We start from the raw sequence: 23,401 nt of genomic DNA on the forward strand, positions 1-23,401 counted from the left end.
TGAAGGAATTTTGAGCCTTTTTTGCCCCCTGATATGTTTTACTGTAAAAATGGGGTGTTCCATCGCGAGTGGCGGACAGTGTATATTACTTTGGCCAACCCCATTCAGGTGGTAGGTGCATTTTGAGCATTTCCATCAGTCTTGAGAGTTTCATCGTTCTACCTCACATATTACGGAAGATACGGGGGTGTTTCCATGAGAAGTGAGTCACACTGTATTGCGTTGTAGACAATATTGATGGCTAGATACGAGTACAAGTTCTAACCTCTTGTAACTGAATCAAGTGATATTTGTAACTTCTCATTGTTTTCAATTTCATTTATAAACGTGATATTCAAGTTACTTTCTAGGGAAATGTAGTCGATATGCCACTGAAACGGTTCCTGAATATCGAGTTCACATATACGATTGACAACAGGGAAAAACTGCCCTTTCTAGTGGATTAAGCAATGAACAATGTCCACAAGATATTGGAATAGCACGTGTCAGTATTCCTAAGGAACAATATTCTAGATAAAACAGCGCTATCACTATTCTGAAGAAAGGTTGGTTGGGTATCAAGATCACCCACCATACTCCCCAGACCTCTCGCCTATCGACTACCATCTTTTCAAGTACTTCGATAACTTTCTCACTGATAAAATCTTCGTCAATCAAAACTGCCTTCGTCTATATCATCGAATCCCGAGCACACAATTCTTATGCTGACGGAATAAACCGACTGATTCAAATGGCCCTTATTTCGATTGAATTGAATGAGTATTCACTGAGATATTAGAGTTTGAAGTAGACTCATAAAAACGTATTTTTTGTTTGAAACAATCTTTCCTATCTATGGGCTGGTAACATTTCCCTTCAGCAGAAAACAATTTCGACATTGAGAAATATATCAGACGTTATTGGAAATATATCAGAAAAGTTATATATGTCTTTCACATTAAATAAATAATATAATTCAAGGAATAAATTCAGGAACTGCGTTTGTAAATTCCCGACTTTTTCAAATGAAGATGAAGTAGGGTTCATTGTTTTTCCATATGAACCAAGGTAGACTAATGGAAAAAATTCCAAAGCACTGAATATGAAATTAGTTTTCAGAACATGTTTCAGATAATGAAGACAAAATCATGGGAACTGTAATATTTGGGCTACATGATAACAATAAGCTGAGTGGAAATTTTGTTGCTCATATATGTAATGGAATTTCTTGGTAATATATAATGAAAATCTACGGGTGATCACCTGAAGACGATTATGTATGTTCACAATCGAAAAGTCGTGAAATAAAAAAAAAACAAGTCTATTTTTCGGAAAAAGAGAGATCATCGCTAACACCGCACCACAGTAAGCCCCCGCACTTGCTTGGACTACCCAAAATCCACAAGAAGAATGTTGTCCTCAGACCGATCATTAGCTCCAGAGATTCAGCCACTCAGAACTTTACATTTATCAATTTGCTCATTTGTGATTGGCAGAAGCTAGAGAGTTATGAATCTGATTAACTGTGATTAGTTCAAAGGTGTAAGTTTTCGGTCAACACCTACTCAACAGAAACGGTCACATGATTGTTGTTTTTTTAATAGTCATTAAAAATTATATATATATATATATATATATATATATATATATATATATATATATATATATATATATATATATATATATATATATAAATTGAAATCATTTTTGATCAGAAATAAACCTACGACGATATTTATGAATATCTTACACAGAATCAGGCAACTTGCGCTGATTGATATACGAGTATAATGAATTTCATTAGTTCGGACTTCTATTGGTTAATATGAATGAATTTATTGATCCCAAGAAACATTATAAGTTTATAGTAGGGACGATGTAACGAACATATTGAAAAAAAATACTAAGAATAATACAACAAATAAAAATAAACTAAAAAAGAACAAATAAAAATATGTGAAACAACAAAACTGCCAATCTATATTAAGATATATTCGTTTAGTTTTGTTTTGAATTCCGTATAATTCAATTTTTTCATAGTGTTAGGTATTTTATTATATAAATTAACTCCATCATGAAAAATGCATTTTTGACCAAATTTATTTTTGTGTGGTTGTGAAACTATATTTTGTATTTGTCGTGTATTATGATTAGGAATTGAATTGATTTCGTTGAAACATAATACTGATTGTTTTTTATTATTCTTTACATTATAAATGTATTTTGAAATATGATATAAAATGTTTTGAAATCGCTGAAATAATCGATAACATCGAAATGAATAGCTGAAAATAACAACTATAATAATCAAAGAAACCCTAAAATGAAATACAAATAAAATGAAATACAAGAAAAAATTGAAAATTGAGTAAAAAGAAAGAAAGCCAAATTATTTCACGATGTTTCGATTATCTTCAGGTAATGTACCTATTCCTCCGGGAAATGACTATTTATAGGTGCTTTCACCTATTCCCTCTTTCCTCACGCCGCTTCATCAGTTAAGCGGTAGCTGACCGTTTGGCGGGAGTTTGCCGTTTTTCACTTGATTACGGGTTGCCATATTTTGAATTTATACGCTAACTTGGCCAAATGCGTTGTTGGACAACATAAATGCGGCTTCTTTTAATTTCCTCCTAAGCTAGTGTTCCTTCCTGTGGATGATTTCAGCTTGGGACAACTTGATGTTATGTTGATGAGTCCAAAGATGCTCTGCTATTTCCGATTTCGATTTGTTGTTTCATCCTCGCTTTGTGTGTTTTTTGTGCTCGGCAATGCAGCATTAAACATTGTCAACCACCTTTAAACAATACGAGTATAATATTGTATGTACTAGTATTATTTCCTTCTTTGTGACTTATTAGTTCAATATTGATTTGCATCTATGATCAAAGATTATTTAGCGTTTATCTATCTGTTTTCTATGTTTCTTTTCATTTATCTATCTGAATTTTTCCATACTCACCATTTAGAAAAGGATTTTCAGGGTCTATAATGGACCAGAGTTGAGCCATTATGAATGGAGCTGAGCAGATTATATATATTACGATTACTGCTACGGTTTGCTTGACAGTATTTATCTTTGCTCTGGATATGAATGGCATTTTTTTACTGGTTGCTTTCTGGGAGCTACGTGGCCTCAAACTCGATTCTGAACTTTTCCAGATTTCCCGACAGATGCATGAGTATGTGTAGACTAGGACGATCAGTGGTATAATGAATATTGAGATGCTGTACCTGTGGAATGAAATATTTTGCATTATACTTTTGAGAAACGGAATGGAATTTCTGAATTCACTTGAAATCGCATAAAAATTATTTAGCAATTCGTTCGTTTCACTAGGATTAGTGTTTGGCTCAAATTCTCTAGTGGATGTTATATCTGTGATTCAGAAAATTAGTTTTACCGAAAAACTTTCTTTGTTACTAGTGTTACACGAAGCAGGATCAGTGACAAGTCTCGATACTGCCATCTGTGATGATGGCGAAACGTCGACTTATGAAGAACTCGCAACGGATGATGAATACCCGGAAAAACAATCCCGCTTTTTCTACCATATATATATATGATTATACAGCAGCTAAACTGCAAGTGAATGGCTGATTGGCTTTCATTAGTACGTTGTACCCAAAGATACTCTGGATGAGAATTCTTGGGCTGAGTATCCTGAGTATCTATTTCTCAGTCCAAGAAGTAATTGGTGAATGTGATGAAGAAGATCAACGAAAATCTCTCAGCGCAAAACATCGAAAAATATTCCTCTGTAGAGAAGATATCTTTGACTTTCCAATCACTGCGCACATGGTGAGACGTTGTCCTCTTATCATGCGGTATTGATCAGAAAGTACTGCTCTTTGAGGAGGGTAGTATTAAAAATGAAAAGCACCCTTGAGCTTACACACCACGACTTTGCTTTGACCAATATCGGATAAGTCCGATGGTCAGACATGACGGTAGTCCGGTGTGGTGGATATGTAAGTTTAGAGGGACTATTTGCTTGATAGCGGGTAGGTCCCAAAACGAAAGAGATCTTGAGACATGTGCAATGGGTTGAAATACCACTACTGCCCTTTGGGGCGGTATTCACGTATGACGGTGAAAAGTGTTCAGTTCTTGAGCTTTATCCTTCACAAAGGACTGGTAAGGCTTAATTGATCTTCAACGCCTCAATAACTGGCTAAGAAGAGAAATAGAATGTCATTGAAGTAGGCATTGCAGTCGGAAACAAAAAATACTCTGTTTGAGCTTTGGAGACTGTAACTGGATGTTTCTCAGGGATTCTGAAGTGTAATAGAATGTATAAAAATATAACACGATCAACTATTTGTAAGAAATTCAGCCAGCACAATCGACATAATATTTTTTTGTGATGTTACATGGATCACAGATACAACATAAAATGTTGAGAAGAATATCAGAAATATCTGTTTTACATTAGAAAGAAAGGACAAACTTATTGACTGCTTACTAACCACTTTTGCCAGTACTGATAACTGAAAGAAGTTGTAACAATGAGAAATTTGAAAATTTGTGTATTTCAATGGAAAAATATATGACTTGAAAAATCATACTATGGGAGTTACTGGAAAGGAAACGTCACAAAAACTATTATGAGATGTCGTCTACCAGAAAATTAAAAGAAATCAGGATTCCCATCTAATAAAAAGAGGAAAATATAAATTCACTCTGATGATTCACATCAGTTTCCTATTCAGACAATGGTCAGACTGAGAAAGAAAGGCTATCTCAAGAAACAACTACTCTGCATGATTCTGTTCCTCTGTTAGAATTGTAGTATACAATATCCTTTCTTATTCACTTGTTCATCCAGTGCATATCTTTGTGGAGCTAACTTGCAATCGCTCTTAGGAGAAGTGATGATGTCTTTCAGTAACCTGGATATTCAACCACCTAGTGTTTCATTTGTTTCAATGAGTTTAGCTCAATGTACTCTCCATGACAAAGCAAATAGTTCATGAATTTACTTGAACTAATTGGTTTTCTATACCAATTCATATGATATTATCATGTGTACGACGAAATGTTTTTCATCCTCACCTCATAGCTGTTGAACATAGCTGCAGTTGCTTATTACGTTGATAACGCTATTATTGAGCCATTTATATATTTTCTAATGAAAGAACGAATTGGTCAGTAATACTCTCAAGACCTATCTAGCATGTTGTTCATACATACATTGCTGAAACAACACCCAGTTTGGTCCCCACAGGAGAACCAACAATAACAGAACATGATGGTATCATCAATCTACGTATGATAATATCCATAATAATAATTGAATATTTTCACAAACATTTTTAATTTATAGAAGCGTTTCTTTAACGTGGTCAGTCCGTTCATAATACGTGTACAATAAATTTATTTAAACTACTTCTCAGCGTTATTTGCGATACATTTCTGAATAAATACAATTCATTTTATTTAGGCTAGTAAAATGAAGATTTAATCAGCTAAATATTCCCGAAAATTCCCATAGTCATTATTTCATATCCTGAATAACTTTTCTCAGTAACATTTTGACGTATCGTGAACACAAATTACTCGTAACCTAAAAAGAAAATAGTTTTCGTGTCACTATCAAGGTTGACTTGTTTTTCGAAAATTGAAAACATTCATCTCTCACCAAGCAGAACTCAATCACAGTCTTGAAGTAAGATTGATGAATTTTCAGTTCTTCGCACCTTTCGAACCGTCAATCCTGGATACATTGACGTATCGGACTAACACTCCCACGAAAGGGGTAAAATCGCTGATATGTTTTTCTAGCTCATTGGCCTTATCAGCGCGGCACAACACTCGGTTATATACACACGTGCGTTTTGCAGGTTTTTCGGGTATTCCTCTGTTGAAAGTTCATCGAAAGTCGACGTCTCACCATCATTTCAGATGGTATAATCAAGAGTTATTGCTCCTGCTTCGGGAGAAGTAAATCCCCGAAAGAGTTTTATATTTAATTATATGAGAAAATCTGAAACAGTGAAAATTAATTGAAATAGATGGAACTACTAGGACAGAGCTGCTTGAATTTAAAATTTCGACTTTGTTGATATTTTTAGCTCAAACTGAAAACTAAAACTTGCAATTTACACTTGAACTGTAAACATACACTCTGAAGGTTGGAGTTTAAAAGCCGAAATGACGACTTTCAAGTTGAAGTTAGGAGTTTAGAGTCAAAATTGAAGTGCAAGTCACGACTTTAAAATAATCGAAATTACGATTTTGAAGTTTAAAATTGGAATCTTTTCACAAATAGTCAGTGGGCATACTTGAAGACTGGAGGAACAATTCGTTCAGGTCAGTCTCAACTCCCTACATTGTAGGTTATTGGACTGACACCTATCAGAAATTAACTAATCCCCTGACCAATACCACGAAGGGTATTACACCCGACAGGTGTCAGTGCAGGATTCTTCACTGAAGTTATTCCTGCATATATGCTGTTGGCGATACAACTGCCGTAATATATTTTCAATTATTGGAACACACTTGCAGACCGGTTTCGGGCTGTTTGGCCACTCGTCAGTGCAAGATAGTGTCTATCATCAACATAAAGTAGACGATTTCCGATAATTGAAAATCGAATTCCTTCAGAGTATCATTCCTCGAACTAAGCTGAAGCGGACAACAAACGACAGGTTTGTCACCTGTTTGACAGCCCGAAACCAGTCTGCAAGTGTGTTCCAATAATTGAGAATCTATTGCGGCAGTTGTATCGCCAACACCAAATGCAAGAATTACTTCTGTGAAGAATCTTGCACTGACACCTGTCGGATATAATCCAATGTTCTTCGTTGTATTAGCCAGGGGGAGTAGTTGTTTTCTGATAGGTGTCAGCTCATTAACCTACAGTGTAGGGTGTTGAGACTGGCCTGAACGAATTGTTCCTTTAGATCAGGGGTCTCCAAACCTTGAAGCCAATTCTGCCCTTAACTATATTTCTAGACTAGGATAGTCGCAAAGTGCGTGACCTAAGCAAACTTACGCTTTTATTGCATTTCAATTATTATTGTGTATTGTGACACTTAACGACATCTAGTGGCGAGTAGTGGTACTATGTACTATCTTTTTCAGCTACCCGCTAGGTGACCTTAGGCGTGGTTAAATATTTGGAAATACCGCGTTGGTTCGAGAAAGTTCTGGTTCTAGCCAGTGTATTCCGATCACTTCGAAATGGCAGTAATAATTGCATATAAAAAGGCTAGCGGCGCAACTGCGAGTTAGTCTGCGTAGGAAAGGCGAAGGAAGCGAAACTGTCTATTGTGAAATAAAGTAACACCCGTCAATAAAAGTATTTTGATTTGACTTATTGTTTTTATGTGTGATTTGTTAGTATGGAAAAGAAGCGAAAAATCGACAGTGAATGCAGAACGTTCCAAGAAAAATGGAACTTTCAGTATTTTGTGATTGAGTCCAGTAATAAGGCGCTATGTTTAATTTGCAATGAAACCATAGCTGTTCTCAAAGACTATAACATTAAACGACACTATGAATCGAAATATCTTCAAAGTTACTCCAAGTATACAGGAAGTTTACGGAAGGAAAAATTTGAAGCTTTGAAACGCGGACTCAAATCGCAGCAATCTTTGTTTACCAAAGCGAATACTGAACAAGAGTTTGCAACTCGCGCCAGCTTTCGTGTGGCTCTTGAAATCGGAAAACGTGGCAAACCATTCACCTATGGAGAAATGATAAAAGAATGCTTGAATGCAGTAGCCGAAGAAATATGTCCCGAAAGGGTGAATTTATTTAAAAGTGTTAGTTTTTCAGCAAACACCGTGGCTCGGAGGGTGTAAGACATCGCAGAAAATATATCATCTCAACTGTCTGACAAAAATGGACATCATGAGTGGTTTTCTCTAGCATTGGATGAGTCAACGGATGTGTCAGATACTGCTCAGGTGATTTTTATTCGAGGAGTAGATAAAAGCTATGAAGTGTATGAAGAACTTCTTGATATTGATAGTATTCACGGCACGACAACTGGGGCAGATATTTTTAAGGGAGTTGAAAATGCCATTAATAAAATGAACCTTCGATGGAGAAATTTGAAATCTATAACAACTGATGGAGGCAAAAATATGTATGGTAAAAATAAAGGAGTGGTTGCACTTATGTCAAAGGCTGTAGAAAATGATGGTGGTTCAAAACCATTAGTCTTATATTGTATCATTCATCAACAGTCCTTGTGCGGACAATGTTTGGATATGTCTGAAGTTCTAAAACCAGATTTTGATGTCATTGCGAATGAAATTAAGCTTTTTCAAAATCGTTTTGATTCTGACATTGAAACTCTGGCTCCAGAAGTCCAAATGGAAGTTATTGATTTACGGTGCAGTGATATGCTTAAGAACAAATATCAAAATTCATCTTTGTTGGAATTTTATCATTTTGTGTTTTCTTCTTCAACTTATCACAGCAATAGTAAGAACAATTAGGTAATCATTGGCTGTCGCGGGCCAGATTGATGACAGCAGTAAATCATTGGCTGTCGCGGGCCGGATTGATGACACTGGCGGGCCGGATTTGGCCCGCGGGCCGTAGTTTGGAGACCCCTGCTTTAGATGATTTATTTATTTTATTTATTAATTTATTTATTGAACGGGTAGTCCCGATTACAATTTTTTATGAAAAAAAAAGAATTTGTAAAATCTCAACTGAATTAAAGATAATAAATACAATAAATACATAATACAATATAAAACGCAATGCAATAATATAGTGATGAAATCACAGTACAATTTTGTAATGGGGAAAAAAAAAGTTTGTAAAATCCTAAACTGAACTGAAGATAATAAATACATAGCACAATAATAATAATATGATATATAGTACAAAAAGAAAACAATATAAAGATGAAATAGTATAATATAATCAAAGGAAATGTTTCAGGAAATAATGCGACTCAGTTCAGATGGTATTTGTGGAGCTACTTAAGATATCAACCTGTTGATACATATTCCCATTTCTGAGCATTCGAGTGACAGGAGAGAAAAAACCATAATTCGTGGAGAGGAAAGGTATTTTAAATGTTTCAGTTCTGGCTCTGGTCTGTCTGTTGACATTCAAATTAATTAAAGATGAAATCTCCTCACAGTTGATGTTGCCAGTTGAAATTTTGCTTAAAAAACATACATCTAAAATAATTCTTCTATTCTTTAAAGATAATAGATTCATCTCATCTCTAATGTTGTTGTATGCATGTTCTCCCCTTCTTAGACCTAACGTGTATGCACAGATCCCCAGGAAAGTGTTTTGTACAGCTTCAATTTGGTTTATGTGTATCTCATAATAAGGGCAACAAATTATTGAAGCGTACTCCAATAATGATTTAACTAATGAAGAATATAATAACTTGAGAGTGTTCAAACTGAATTCCTCACATGATCTATTGATGAAGCCCAACATCTTGAAATTCAATTCACGATCGAACATAATTCCTAAGTTCTTTATCACTGATTTACTATCCATGGTATATTATTGATACTGTAGTCATGTAGAACTGGGTGAATAATTCTAGAAAATGTTTGGCAGAAACAATTGGATATATTCAAATTCATTTGATTCATAACACACCAAACACAAAATTGTGACAAATCTTCTTGTAAAAGTGAGACATCGTTTGTGAAAATCAGTGAAAATCAGTACCTCACTATATTCATTAATTGTAGCTAGCTCATTAATAAATATGTTGAATAGCAAAGGTCCAAAGTGGGAACCCTGAGGAACACCCGAAGGAAAAGGAATTGTGGATGATACACAGCCTCCCATTTTTACTATATGGCTTCTACCAGATAAGAAACAACTCTGGATCCATTGCAAGATTGGTCCATAAAAACCTAACGAAGACAGTTTGGCGATAAGCAAACCTTGGCATTTAATAGGGTCTTAAATGCTTTTGAAAAATCTGTATAGATAGAGTCGACCTGTAATCTTTTCTTCAAAGCACCTAATATGTAATTTTCATGAACAAGTAGGTTTGTCACAGTTGATTTATTAGCAACAAATCTATGTTGCTGTGGAGATATTAGACTTTTGCATTGCCAAGTCATATGCCTGTTTACTAAAAAGTCAAAAAGTTTGGGTATTTCTGATTGGGTGCAAACAGCTCTGTAATTGTTAATATCATCTTTTGCTTCTGATTTATGTATAGGTTTAAGAAAGTTTTGTTTCCAAAGGTATAGGAATCTTCTTCATCTCGGAACTCGGAAAATGTTTCTGGAAAACAAATACTTTTTAATCAGTAATGTAACTGACGAACTCTTCTTCTATAGATGATTGATGATTTTTTGTAGACTCTCAGGTTTTGAGTTACTGAAATATAGTCAAAAATGTCTGACTGCTCTATCAAAACAAACACGTTTACATCAAATCGTCCAATAGTGGTTTCGATAGCTGAATGTCGATTTATTTCTCTAGAGGGGTGAATTCTTGTTCACTCTGTTCATCGCTGAAAATTACTCTTTGGGTTTTTTGTGATCGACCAGAACGGTAGGAGCTGAATAATAAATTAGTTGCAGTATGAGTATTATGCGTCATTATTGATTACGTCCGAATAACGCTGGACAAGAGTTCCTATTACAAAATTGGTGTTTGGTTATTATTTTTCAGTTCTTTTTAATGATTGTCGATTACTTCATAATTCCCGCTTATTTCAAACCAAAAGTACACCTTTTCGAAGCAAGAGGACGTTCATGGTCAATAATTTTCAGAGGATTATTCATTACTCTAGATCAGGGGTGTCCAACTTGCAATGCCTCAAGGGCCAAAACTAAAACCTTTGATGTTGTCGCGGGCCATATAATAATTTTGTAACAAGTAATAACAAAATAAAGTGAGGTATAAAAATAATTAAAACAAAAAAGAGTATTATTTCTTTTATTGCTCAACAAATACATTTTTTGATAAACGGAAAATTTATTGATAACACTTTTTAATAATGAAGACAAACATTGCAAAAGCAACGAAAAAGATGTATCAATTAGTGTGAGGACTGTGGTCGATCGGCTTCATCCACCAATGAGGAAATGTCCACCTCCAGTTCAGTTGTAGACAGTCTCATAAGATGAAGTAAGGAAAAATCGGTTAGGTTGCTTCTGTTTTTGTTTTTAATGTATTTCATGGAGGAAAAGGCACTTTCACATGTATATGTGCTTCCGAACATTGACGTCATTTTCAGTCCAAAATCTCGCAGGTTTGGGAATTTCTCCTTTGGCAGTAATTTGAAAAATTCAGGTCCCTTTTCTTGTTTGGTGATTAGGTACATGTCTGCTTGAAGATCACATAACTCAAGCTGTAAGTTGGGTGGTTGATCATCAATGGTTGCTCCAAGAGGGTTATTATAAAGTAGTACACTGCTTTTAAGACTTTCAATTTCTTCAAATCTTGTATTGAATTCATCAATAACTTGTTCAATTTGTGAAATGCAGGATGAAAACTCAATATTTTCCTCACCGTTGAATTCTTCTGCTATTTGCAGACAGCTAGGGAAGTGTGTCAGGTTGTTCTTTTCCAAAGCACGTTTAAACACGTTCAGCTTATTCCGGAATCCGTTTATCATTCCGATCAAATCTGAAACCGTCTGGTTTCTTCCTTGGAGACTCAAGTTTAACTTGTTAAGATGATTAGTCAGATCTGTTATAAATGCTAACTGTCTTAAGAATTCTGGATCCTTAAACTTCTCTTCCAGTTCAGTTGTGTCAGATGAAACGTATTTGTTGAGGAATGCAGGGATTTCCTTTCTTATGGCAAAAAATCGTTCCATGCACTTTCCTGCACTCAGCCACCTTACATGGTTGTACATTAGCAAGTCTCCATACTCAGCCTCTGTTTCCACTAAAAACTGCTTAAGTTTGCCTGTGTAAAAGAGATCGATTTCCACCTCTAATCATATTTATAATCTTAATCACGGTTTGGAAAACTTGATCTTCCTTGACTGATTTTCCACATAAAGCTCCCTGATGTATAATACAATGAATTGTTGGGCAAGTGACACCATTCTCTCGAAGCAGACCCACTAATCCAATTTTTTTACCTGTCATTGATGGGGCCCCATCTGTTGCTATGGCTGAACATTTATCAAAGCCTCCAATTCTGTCAACTGTTTTCTTCACAGCCTCATAGATGTCTTTTCCTTTTGTTGTTCCATAAAGAGGACAAATATCAAATAACTCCTCTTTACTGGTAAAATCATCAAAAGTAGTGCGCACAAATATTAACAGCTGACTAATATCGGTTTGATCAGTGCTTTCATCCAAACAAAGTGAGAAATATGAACTTTTCTTAACCAGGCTAAGCATAGATTTTTCTACTTGCTCACCCATAGCAACAATCCTTCTTTGTATGGTTTGATGTGAAAGTGGCACTGATTCAAATTTCTCCGCCATTTTAGAATCACCGAAAGCTTTGGCCATTTCAACAGCACATTTTTTTATCAAATTGCCATCAGTGAAAGGTTTTTTTGCCTTTGCCAGCTCAAGCGACACGGCATAAGATGCATGCAAAGAATGCGTTTGAGAGTGTAATATTTTACTGAACATACCAGTTTGCTGTTTAAGCTTTTTCTTCAAATCTGCAACTAGGGCACGCCGACTTTCATTTGTGTACGTAGCATACTTATTTTCATGCACTGTTGTGTAATGTCTTCTCACATTATATTCTTTAGGCACTGAAACTACATTCATGCACACTAAGCACTGCAACTTTCCATTATTGTTAGCAATCAAGTAATCACTCTCCCAACTTTCTTTGTAAATTCTGTTCTCACTATCAATTTTCCGTTTTATTGGTTTTACACTCATTATTGTATAAGAGGAATCTAAACAAAGAATTAATCAAGCACTGTTCACTAGCAACGTAATAGATTAGCCGACTAGAATACGTGTCAGTCGCACGATGGTGCCTGGCGACGGATGGTAAGCAGTGGGAGGTGGGAGGTGTAGCCTGCGTGAACTGTGATGCGCAGTAATCAGTGCAGTTCTCATAGTGGTGGAGGACGATTGTGTTCGTTACACGTCCGCAAAGCGGCACGCGGTACAGTACTTGTGATGTAAAAACACTGCTAAACCATGAAATATAAATTAAAAAATCTTTTTTCACAGTGGCAGCATTTAAAGAAAATATATGCTTTTCGAAAATCTTACGTGGGCCACAACAAATAGCCTCGCGGGCCGGATGCGGCCCGCGGGCCGCCAGTTGGACAACCCTGCTCTAGATATTGAACTATGAACTCACCATATGACGTAAGTACTTTTTCCCCAGTTTTCCTCGAATGTTGCCCAGCAGTCGAAGATTCCGGGTTCAATCTCTTCATAAGCAAATATTGTAACCTACGAAAGAAATTAGAGGTGAAAATCACTTCATTTCTGAATACATTCTATCATAAAGATCAGTTTTCAGCTAAAAACTAATTGCATGAATTCAGTATCTTGAACATTATTTGATATGTAAGTAATTCAGCTTTAAGAAATTGTATTGAATTGGATTACCTCATTTTTGAATGGGATTTACTCCAGCTGTATTCCGAAGACTAGGAAATGTGTTTGTTGATGTAGCACAATTCCATTTACATACATTTTTCATCATCAGTTCTTTTTTTTTAAGAAGAAGAAAGTATTTATTGAAATAGGTAATCCTAATACACAATATTATATAAAAAGTATTACTAACATAGAAATTGAAAATAATTATATCAAAAAACTCAAAATGTAGGTATAGTTCAAAATTGAAAATAAAAATTTTTAGTTTGAAAAATAACGACATATGCTATTGAAAATACATTGCAATATAGGTGCAGGTCCAATACAATGATAAAAAGCAAAAAACAACATACAAATACTATATTTATTAATATTATCTTACCAAGTATTATTCTATCTAGCATTATGGATGGATTTCAATAACTGCTTTTTGAAAATACTTGATGATGGACTAGATTCAATTTCATTTGGTAAGTTATTGTATACGTCAAACCCATCGAAAAATAAAGAATTCATGGCACTTCTCCTATTTGTTCTGCATAAATGCAAATTAGTATGATTTCTTGTGGCATATTTGTGCACTTCTGAATTTAAACCAACAAATTCAGAAAAATATGAAGGTGATAAGTTATTCAGAATTTTATATATAAATGTCATAATTAAGTAAAGCCGTAAAGAAACTGGTAGCCACCGCAAAGTTTGTAACATAATTCCGATTTCAGTGAATCTATTCACTTTTGGAACAATTCGCATACCGCGATTTTGAAGTTTTTTTAATTGAGATGTTTTATTTAGATTGAACAAGAAAATAATAGAAGCACTGTAATCAAATTGTGGTTGGATAATCGCATTGTACACAGTAATTTTAGACTGAGTGGATAAATTACCAGAAATTTTTGCAAAGAAATATAGTTTTTTAGATATTTTTTTACATATATAATTAAGATGATTGCCAAAAACTAATGAATTATCTAACTGGAATCCAAGATATTTGATACATGACACAATTTCAATGTATTCATTATCGATTTGTAGATTTATTTCATGTAAATCAAGGTTGTTTCATTTATATTTTGTTGTAATAAGCATTTCTTTAGTTTTAATTTTATTCAGTTTTAATTTATTTGCCATGAGGTACTCATTTACATCTTTGAATGCGGCATTCATTTCATCAATAGTTTCATCTAAGCTTGTATCGTAGCATGTCAATAGTGTATTATCTGCAAATAAATTATAATTTCCATACGCCACTGCAATAGACACATTGAGGCAGAAACGTCAGTCATTTCTGAGAATTAATTGCCTACTATTTTGGAATTAAAGTATAGTATCGACTGAATAAATATAACAAGAGCTCATCAATGAAGTGACACAATCTTCAACAAATAATACTAGAAATTCCATCAGACCAACAATCAATTTGTTTTTGTTTTTAGAAGCGTCGAAAATATTTTCCTCAACAATCTTGTATATGGAAATGCAATCAGATTTTATCATTAGATTTTGCAGGTAGATTAAAAGTGAGTTGTCATGAAGATTATAGGCGCTGAAAAACAATAAAATACAACTTGAATCTGTCGATCACAATTATAGTACCAGAAACAAGCAAAACAAGATACCTAGATCGAAAAAAGCAATTGGACAACGATGTTCAGATTATCTTGGACCTCGCCTACGTAATATGCTACCAGAGTATATAAAAATTAAATAGTTCTATTATGTACAAAACAACTTATAAAAATTTGGATTCTGCGTTCCGAAATGACATTGTTTCATGATTTTGTCAACCCAACTTTCAAAAAGTAATTGAAGTTAAAACACCAACCGTTTGTATATAGCATGCATACACGCAAAGCTGACAACAAACAGAATATGAGACAATACCTGAATATGACAAAGCCCAAATATGACTTACACCCTGAATTTGATGTATCTTCACCTCAATGTGCTTCAAAATATTTATACTACTTTTTTATCATTGCATAGTGTATAGTGTGTGTAGTAGTTTCAAGTTCAATATCACATACAAGCGATAGTTTTATACTAAAGCTTTTCCTGTTTATTCACTTACATATATATATATATATATATATATATATATATATATATATATATATATATATATATATATATATATAGAAGTTAATATCGGACATAGCACTCATGAAAGTGGCAAACCATAGACACGTGTTTCGGGCTTTTGGTCCATCATCAGTATGGTGCAGCCAAGTGTAAGGATGGGCAACACTTGGTTACCAAAAGATAGAAATACAAATGCACGGAGCCACCAACAGGAGCCAACCGCACATTTGTGGTTTCAGTTGATAGATCTCGTGTTCACAAGAAAACTATCAAAATCACCACGGAGGCAGCTATAGCTACCTGCGTGACATCCGGGTCCAGGAAATTATACAAATATAAAAGTTATTGAGTGTCTTGATATAGAAACAGAAGTTGATATCGGACATAGCACTCATGAAAGTGGCAAACCATAGACACGTGTTTCGGGCTTTTGGTCCATCATCAGTATGGTGCAGCCAAGTGTAAGGATGGGCAACACTTGGTTACCAAAAGATAGAAATACACTTTCATGAGTGCTATGTCCGATATTAACTTCTGTTTCTATATCAAGACACTCAATAACTTTCATATTTATATATATATATATATATATATATATATATATATATATATATATATATATATATATATATATATATAGAATATATATAGAATATATAGAGATTTTATCGAGTGTGTATGATACAAATCAAGAATGAAATAATTCGTGGACACAACACTCAACCGCACATTTGTGGTTTCAGTTAGAAGACCTAGAATTCCTAGGCTACATCTAACATGACCACGTAGGCAGCTATAGCTACCTGCGTGACATCCGGGTCCAGGATATAAGTACAGATAGATGTGCGGTTGGCATCTGTTGTTGACTCCGTGCGTATGTGTTGTTTCCTGCTTTCGGCAAACAAGTGTTGCCCATCTTTACACTTGGCTGCACCGCGCTGATGAGGCATATATATATATATATATATATATATATATATATATATATATATATATATATATATATATATATATATATATATATATATATATATATATATATATAAATATACAGTGTGACCCATTTAAAATGGAACCACCCCTGTAGAATGTGCATTTTTCAATCAATCCCAATTTTTTTTTATTGAAATATTAAGCATGAAAAACTGTATCTTGACACTAACTTTCACAATTTTAGTTTCATTTCCAAGGCACTCTATGGTTTTTTTTGTTTGTCAAAAACGGCAAAAGTTTATTAGGCAATTTTTGTTTTCAAATTTGACTACACCACTGGATTCGTAGTCGTTATAAATCAAAACTGTCAAATTTTCATTAAAAAATATTTGTTAACAACGAAGTTACAACAACTTCAATTTTGGAAACAAAGTATTTGTTTGTAATTTTTATTCAGATTATAGACATATTTAAGATCTGACAACACTGTCATCACCAAGTAGAACACCAGTGAATTTGTATAGTGAAAATCCGAAGTCAACAGCTCAATGCGTTCTACAGTTATAACTCCTGAAAATATGGTAATGTGAGAGATTTGTGGTGCAAGCGTTTTGTAATAAAAATCTGACTACGCCACTGGATTTGTGGATAATATTCCCTTAAAATCATTCATTTGAGTGTAGGTTACGAGAAGTGTATTCTAGAATAACAGAAAATTAAAAATTCATTTTCAAGTTATGCAGTACTTAGTACATTCTTCCGCATAGCCGCCAAAATCAAATTGATTTAAAGCATGGAAATCATTTATTCAATAATAAAACAGAGAGCAGGACAAAAATTGTTCCCTGTAAATTCTTCATAACTCAGCTAAAACAATATTTTAGAGGAGATATCAATAATTTGAGGAAGCTGAACTCATTATGCAAAGGTTTTATAATAAATCAACAGTAGGCTGTGATTTTGACAGTTAATCATAAATAAAATAATAGTTGTTAGTTACGTGCATTTAATAATGGCTTTGCAATTATCATTAGAAGAAAGAATTGAAATTGTGAGAATTTCTGGTGACAATTATCATAGTGAAAGAGAAGCAGCTAGGATATTTAATAACAGACATCCAAATCAACTTCCCATTGACAGAAGCACCGTCAGTAAAATCAACAAAACAATTAAAGAAACCGGTGCAGTCAGCAAACATATTTTAAAAAATAATCACCGAAGAAGAAATTTAAACGAAGGTGCTGTTTTAGATTATTTTAGAAACCACCCAAACAGAAGTTTACCAGTCGCCAGTTTGGATTTAAACTTACCGAGAGAGACTATTCGACGATGTCTTAAACAAAACAAAATGAGAGCATTTAAACCTAAATTTCTTCACTCTTCAAAGGCAGGTGATGAAGTGAAACGTATGGAATTTTGTTTGTGGGCACAAGGCGAGTACCTGAATACAAGAAATTTTTTAAACTGCATAATGTTTAGTGATGAAGCTTCTTTCAGCACCAATGGGGTAGTTTCATCGCAAAATGCTCGGTATTGGGCTACGGAAAATCCGCACTGGATCATAAATTGTAAAAGTCAATATTCCGAAAAAGTTAACGTTTGGTGTGGTATAGTACAAAATAGAATAATAGGTCCATATTTTTTTGATGGAAACATAAACGGGCAAAATTTTTTGGAATTTCTAAATAACCAATTATCGGACGAAATAGATGAAATGCCTCTTGCGGAACAAGTAAATTTATATTTTCAGCTCGACGGCTGTTCCGTGCACAATTCGAGGATTGTTAAAGAGTGGCTAAATAACCAGTTTCCAAATCATTGGATAGGACGAGGTAGTGACTTAATTGAATGGCCACCTAGATCGCCTAATCTAACAATATTAGACTTTTTTCTGTGGGGTATTCTGACACAAAAAGTATACAGAACAAGACCAACGAATCGAGCTGAACTCATGCAAAGGATACGACAAGCTTGTGCCGAAATTACAGTTCAACAAATAAAAAATAGTGTAAACAATATTCGGAAGAGATACGATAAATGTATTGAACTTAATGGAGGTTTGGTAGAAGCCACAAAAATTTGAATGTTTAGTTTTAAATCAATGTTTATTTTAGTATCAGTTTTTTCTTAATGGCAATTAATTGTTGAATAAATACTTTGAAACTTGTTTGTATACATTTTGTTTTCATCAGCTATAGAAGAAGGTAGAGTAAGTTCAGAATCTCATAAAATGTGATTTTCCAGGTGCGCTGTTACAAAAGTACTATTATTTATTATTGGGAAACTTCCAAAAAGCTTACAAGTATGACCATTAATACTTCAAGATTCTATCAAGATTGGGTAAAAGCGCAATTGGGAGATCCCATGACATGAGATTCTGAACTTGGTCTACTACTGCGTAACTTGAAAATGAACTTTTAATTTTCTGTTATTCAATTATTCAATTTTTATTTTAATTTTCACTTCTCGTAACCTACACTCAAATGAATGATTTTAAGGGAATATTATCCACAAATCCAGTGGCGTAGTCAGATTTTTATTACAAAACGCTTGCACCACAAATCTCTTACATTACCATATTTTCAGGAGTTATAACTGTAGAACGCATTGAGCTGTTGACTTCGGATTTTCACTGTACAAATTCACTGGTGTTCTACTTGGTGATGACAGTGTTGTCAGATCTCAAATATGTCTATAATCTGAATAAAAATTACAAACCAATACTTTGTTTTCAAAATTGAAGTTGTTGTAACTTCGTTGTTAACAAATATTTTTTAATGAAAATTTGACAGTTTTGATTTATAACTACTACGAATCCAGTGGTGTAGTCAAATTTGAAAACAAAAATTGCCTAATAAACTTTTGCCGTTTTTGACAAACAAAAAAAACCATAGAGTGCCTTGGAAATGAAACTAAAATTGTGAAAGTTAGTGTCAAGATACAGTTTTTCATGCTTAATATTTCAATAAAAAAAAATTGAGATTGATTGAAAAATGCACATTCTACAGGGGTGGTTCCATTTTAAATGGGTCACACTGTATATATATATATATATATATATATATATATATATATATATATATATATATATATATATATATATATATATATATATATATATATATATATATATATATATATATATATAAATCGATTTAATTCGTGAGGTTGCAGTCAATAGCTGGGCTGTTACAAAGAAAACTCTTTGTTATATGTCAAGCTTTCGGTATATTTCACACCTTCGTCAGGACAACTACAATAATAAGATTATATATCTTGTAAAAAATATATAAATATGGAGAACTTACTAACGTGAGAATAAAATATGAAATGGTTCAAAAACAGATAGAAAAACATTAATAAATGACAGTTAATAAAAATTTTGGCTGACAATGTCAAGTGGGAAAATTCTGAATGATACTCGAATTACTAGATTTTTTATTTTCTTTATCATATTTCAGTAGGTACGTGTAAATTTTGCTGAGACTATCAATATCAGTTCGTTTATTCATTGAATATTCTTCGTTATTAATATGTATCATTTCCAAAAATATTCTTTTCGTTGTATTGGTTTCTCTATCTAAAATATTTGGATTTTCAAAATTCATTTTATGATCCTCCGAATTAACATGTTCTGTTAATGCACAAGAATTAACATTTCGTCTACAGTCGCTCTTATGGGAAGTGATGCGACTACTTAGAGGTCTAGATGTTTGTCCTATATATGTTTTAGAACAATCCATACAAGAAATTTTGTATACTAAATTGGATTTTTGTTTATTTGAAATTGGAGCTTTTACTTTACTGTATAATTCAGATATAGAAGTGACATTTGTTTTAGATATTTTGAGGTTATTATTTCGGAATACATTAATTAATTTTGGTGTCAATTCTTGAATATATGGGAGTGATTTATATATGAATGAAGGTATAACGTTGTTATGTTCAACTTCTTCATTATTATTTTGAAAGTTTGTTCTTTCACAAAATAAAATTCTGTTTACTAAAGATTTAGGATAAGAATTTTGGATCAGAATTTTAGTGAAATTAGACAAACTTTGGTTTCGTAAATCGGGATGGGTAATTTTGATGATTCTGTTTTTTAATGATTTTATTAAATTGATTTTCATTTTATTTGGATGATAGGAATGGTAATTAATAAATCTATTACTTGATGTTGGTTTTCTGTACCATTCAGTGATGATAATATTTTGTTCTGATCTCAATAACTTCATATCGAGGAAAGGAATTGAGTTGTTTATTTCCTCTTCAATAGTGAATTGGATATCCAATTCACTATTGAAGAGGAAATAAACAACTCAATTCCTTTCCTCGATATGAAGTTATTGAGATCAGAACAAAATATTATCATCACTGAATGGTACAGAAAACCAACATCAAGTAATAGATTTATTAATTACCATTCCTATCATCCAAATAAAATGAAAATCAATTTAATAAAATCATTAAAAAACAGAATCATCAAAATTACCCATCCCGATTTACGAAACCAAAGTTTGTCTAATTTCAGTAAAATTCTGATCCAAAATTCTTATCCTAAATCTTTAGTAAACAGAATTTTATTTTGTGAAAGAACAAACTTTCAAAATAATAATGAAGAAGTTGAACATAACAACGTTATACCTTCATTCATATATAAATCACTCCCATATATTCAAGAATTGACACCAAAATTAATTAATGTATTCCGAAATAATAACCTCAAAATATCTAAAACAAATGTCACTTCTATATCTAAATTATACAGTAAAGTAAAAGCTCCAATTTCAAATAAACAAAAATCCAATTTAGTATACAAAATTTCTTGTATGGATTGTTCTAAAACATATATAGGACAAACATCTAGACCTCTAAGTAGTCGCATCACTTCCCATAAGAGCGACTGTAGACGAAATGTTAATTCTTGTGCATTAACAGAACATGTTAATTCGGAGGATCATAAAATGAATTTTGAAAATCCAAATATTTTAGATAGAGAAACCAATACAACGAAAAGAATATTTTTGGAAATGATACATATTAATAACGAAGAATATTCAATGAATAAACGAACTGATATTGATAGTCTCAGCAAAATTTACACGTACCTACTGAAATATGATAAAGAAAATAAAAAATCTAGTAATTCGAGTATCATTCAGAATTTTCCCACTTGACATTGTCAGCCAAAATTTTTATTAAATGTCATTTATTAATGTTTTTCTATCTGTTTTTGAACCATTTTATATTTTATTCTCACGTTAGTAAGTTCTCCATATTTATATATTTTTTACAAGATATATAATCTTATTATTGTAGTTGTCCTGACGAAGGTGTGAAATATACCGAAAGCTTGACATATAACAAAGAGTTTTCTTTGTAACAGCCCAGCTATTGACTGCAACCTCACGAATTAAATCGATTTATAGTTAATCCAGTCACTAATTATTCTGTTATATATATATATATATATATATATATATATATATATATATATATATATATATATATATATACTTCAATTATTGTAAACTTTTGAGCTTTCATGAATAAACATTATTATTATCATCACCATTCTTCATCAGATCTGGTATTTTTGAATTACCTTTTTTGCAGTTGATAAAATTCCAGAGTTCACTGAAATCAATGTAAGTTTTTTATTTATTCTTCATATGTGTTGTTCATATCTCTGTTCGAAAAGATATGAATTTGTCACAGTTTTTTATTCCCTATAATTAGGGAGTTGAGTTTTTTGTTTATTTGCATGGGTAACGTGTCACTAAATATCTGATATAATTTGGCATTCATCATTTGACAGATATTTTCAACATTTTTGCACTGCGTAAAATCACTCCAATCAACCAATCAAATTATTGAATTCATTAAACGATAATCAGTCTTTCTGAGATTATTAGTATTTGGGTGTGGCAAAATGACTGGCGAAGTCATAATGAGCAATATCTGAGGGAGGATGCTGAGTATATTCACGTATGAGTGGAAATTTACCCCTTCCAACCCTACATAGTGTATTGGATATTACCAAATACAAATATCGTCCATTATCATTAGAAATAAAATTATGTGGTTCAACATCGGGTATTTCTAAAAAATTGGTCAATATTTTGCATTTGGTATTATCAGGCTCATTATTATATTCAGGTACATTGCAATTATCTATAAATAATACATTTTCATTTTGAATACAATTCAAAAAAGCAATATTTTCAAGGAATTCTCACAAGTCGTTCGAAGATTGCTATCAACTGAGGAAGATTCACCTCGCACTATATCGGTGACAGGCGTCACCACTAAAACTGATTGATGGACAATTCTGAAGTGGGAAGGAAGTTTTTCAGTATCGAACGCATTGGATGAAAGCCATCTTTCAGGAAAACGGATGATATAAAAGTTTTCGTGTATGAGTATAATGATAACACTTCCAAAATACATAACATGGAATTGTAAAACAACAACAAATATTAATTGGCGCTCCGGGACGAGCTTTTCAGCTGCAGGAAAACCCGGAAAAACTTGCAGCACCACATCATCTAAAGATCTTGTTTTGCCAATGTCTTCTCTCTCATAAAACAAAATGTAAAGTGTCTCCAGAGGCTCCAATAAATTTAATACATGGCCAGAACACTTAGTGACACGTCAAACTTAAACCAGTCCGTTTCGTCTTTATCAAAGGCGTAATAATGACCAGATTCAACGCCAGAACCATAGTGAATAATGACTGCATGAAGATTATAATAGTGGTCTGCTAGATCTGTTTAAAATCTATTTTTCCGTTAATCAGTTGTCGCCCCCATACGAACGACAACTCTCAGAAGTTGAGACTTGCGAGCTAAGGACTAACGAGGTCTTACCATTCAACGTGTGATTCCCAACACGGTTGCAGAATCATCCCTGC

The 23,401-nt window shown here is 33.2% G+C and overlaps 1 protein-coding gene across 4 annotated transcripts in view; it reads right to left on the bottom strand.

Annotated features, from left to right (window-relative positions):
* Positions 1–23,401, bottom strand: part of ITR (inotocin receptor) — a 275,665-nt gene that overhangs the window by 9,839 nt on the left and 242,425 nt on the right. For all 4 annotated transcript variants that reach the window (XM_074186496.1, XM_074186497.1, XM_074186498.1 and 1 more), the window contains 2 exons: positions 13,229–13,323; positions 2,942–3,213 (listed from right to left, as the gene is read on the bottom strand). In XM_074186496.1, the coding sequence (XP_074042597.1) occupies positions 2,942–3,213; positions 13,229–13,323 (367 nt within the window). The remainder of the gene's footprint in view (positions 1–2,941; positions 3,214–13,228; positions 13,324–23,401) is intronic.

The sequence above is a fragment of the Leptinotarsa decemlineata genome, unplaced genomic scaffold, assembly GCF_025532065.1.
Source record: "Leptinotarsa decemlineata unplaced genomic scaffold, Ldec_3_MD MMD2_tig00078422_RagTag_RagTag, whole genome shotgun sequence".
Lineage (NCBI taxonomy): Eukaryota > Metazoa > Arthropoda > Insecta > Coleoptera > Chrysomelidae > Leptinotarsa > Leptinotarsa decemlineata.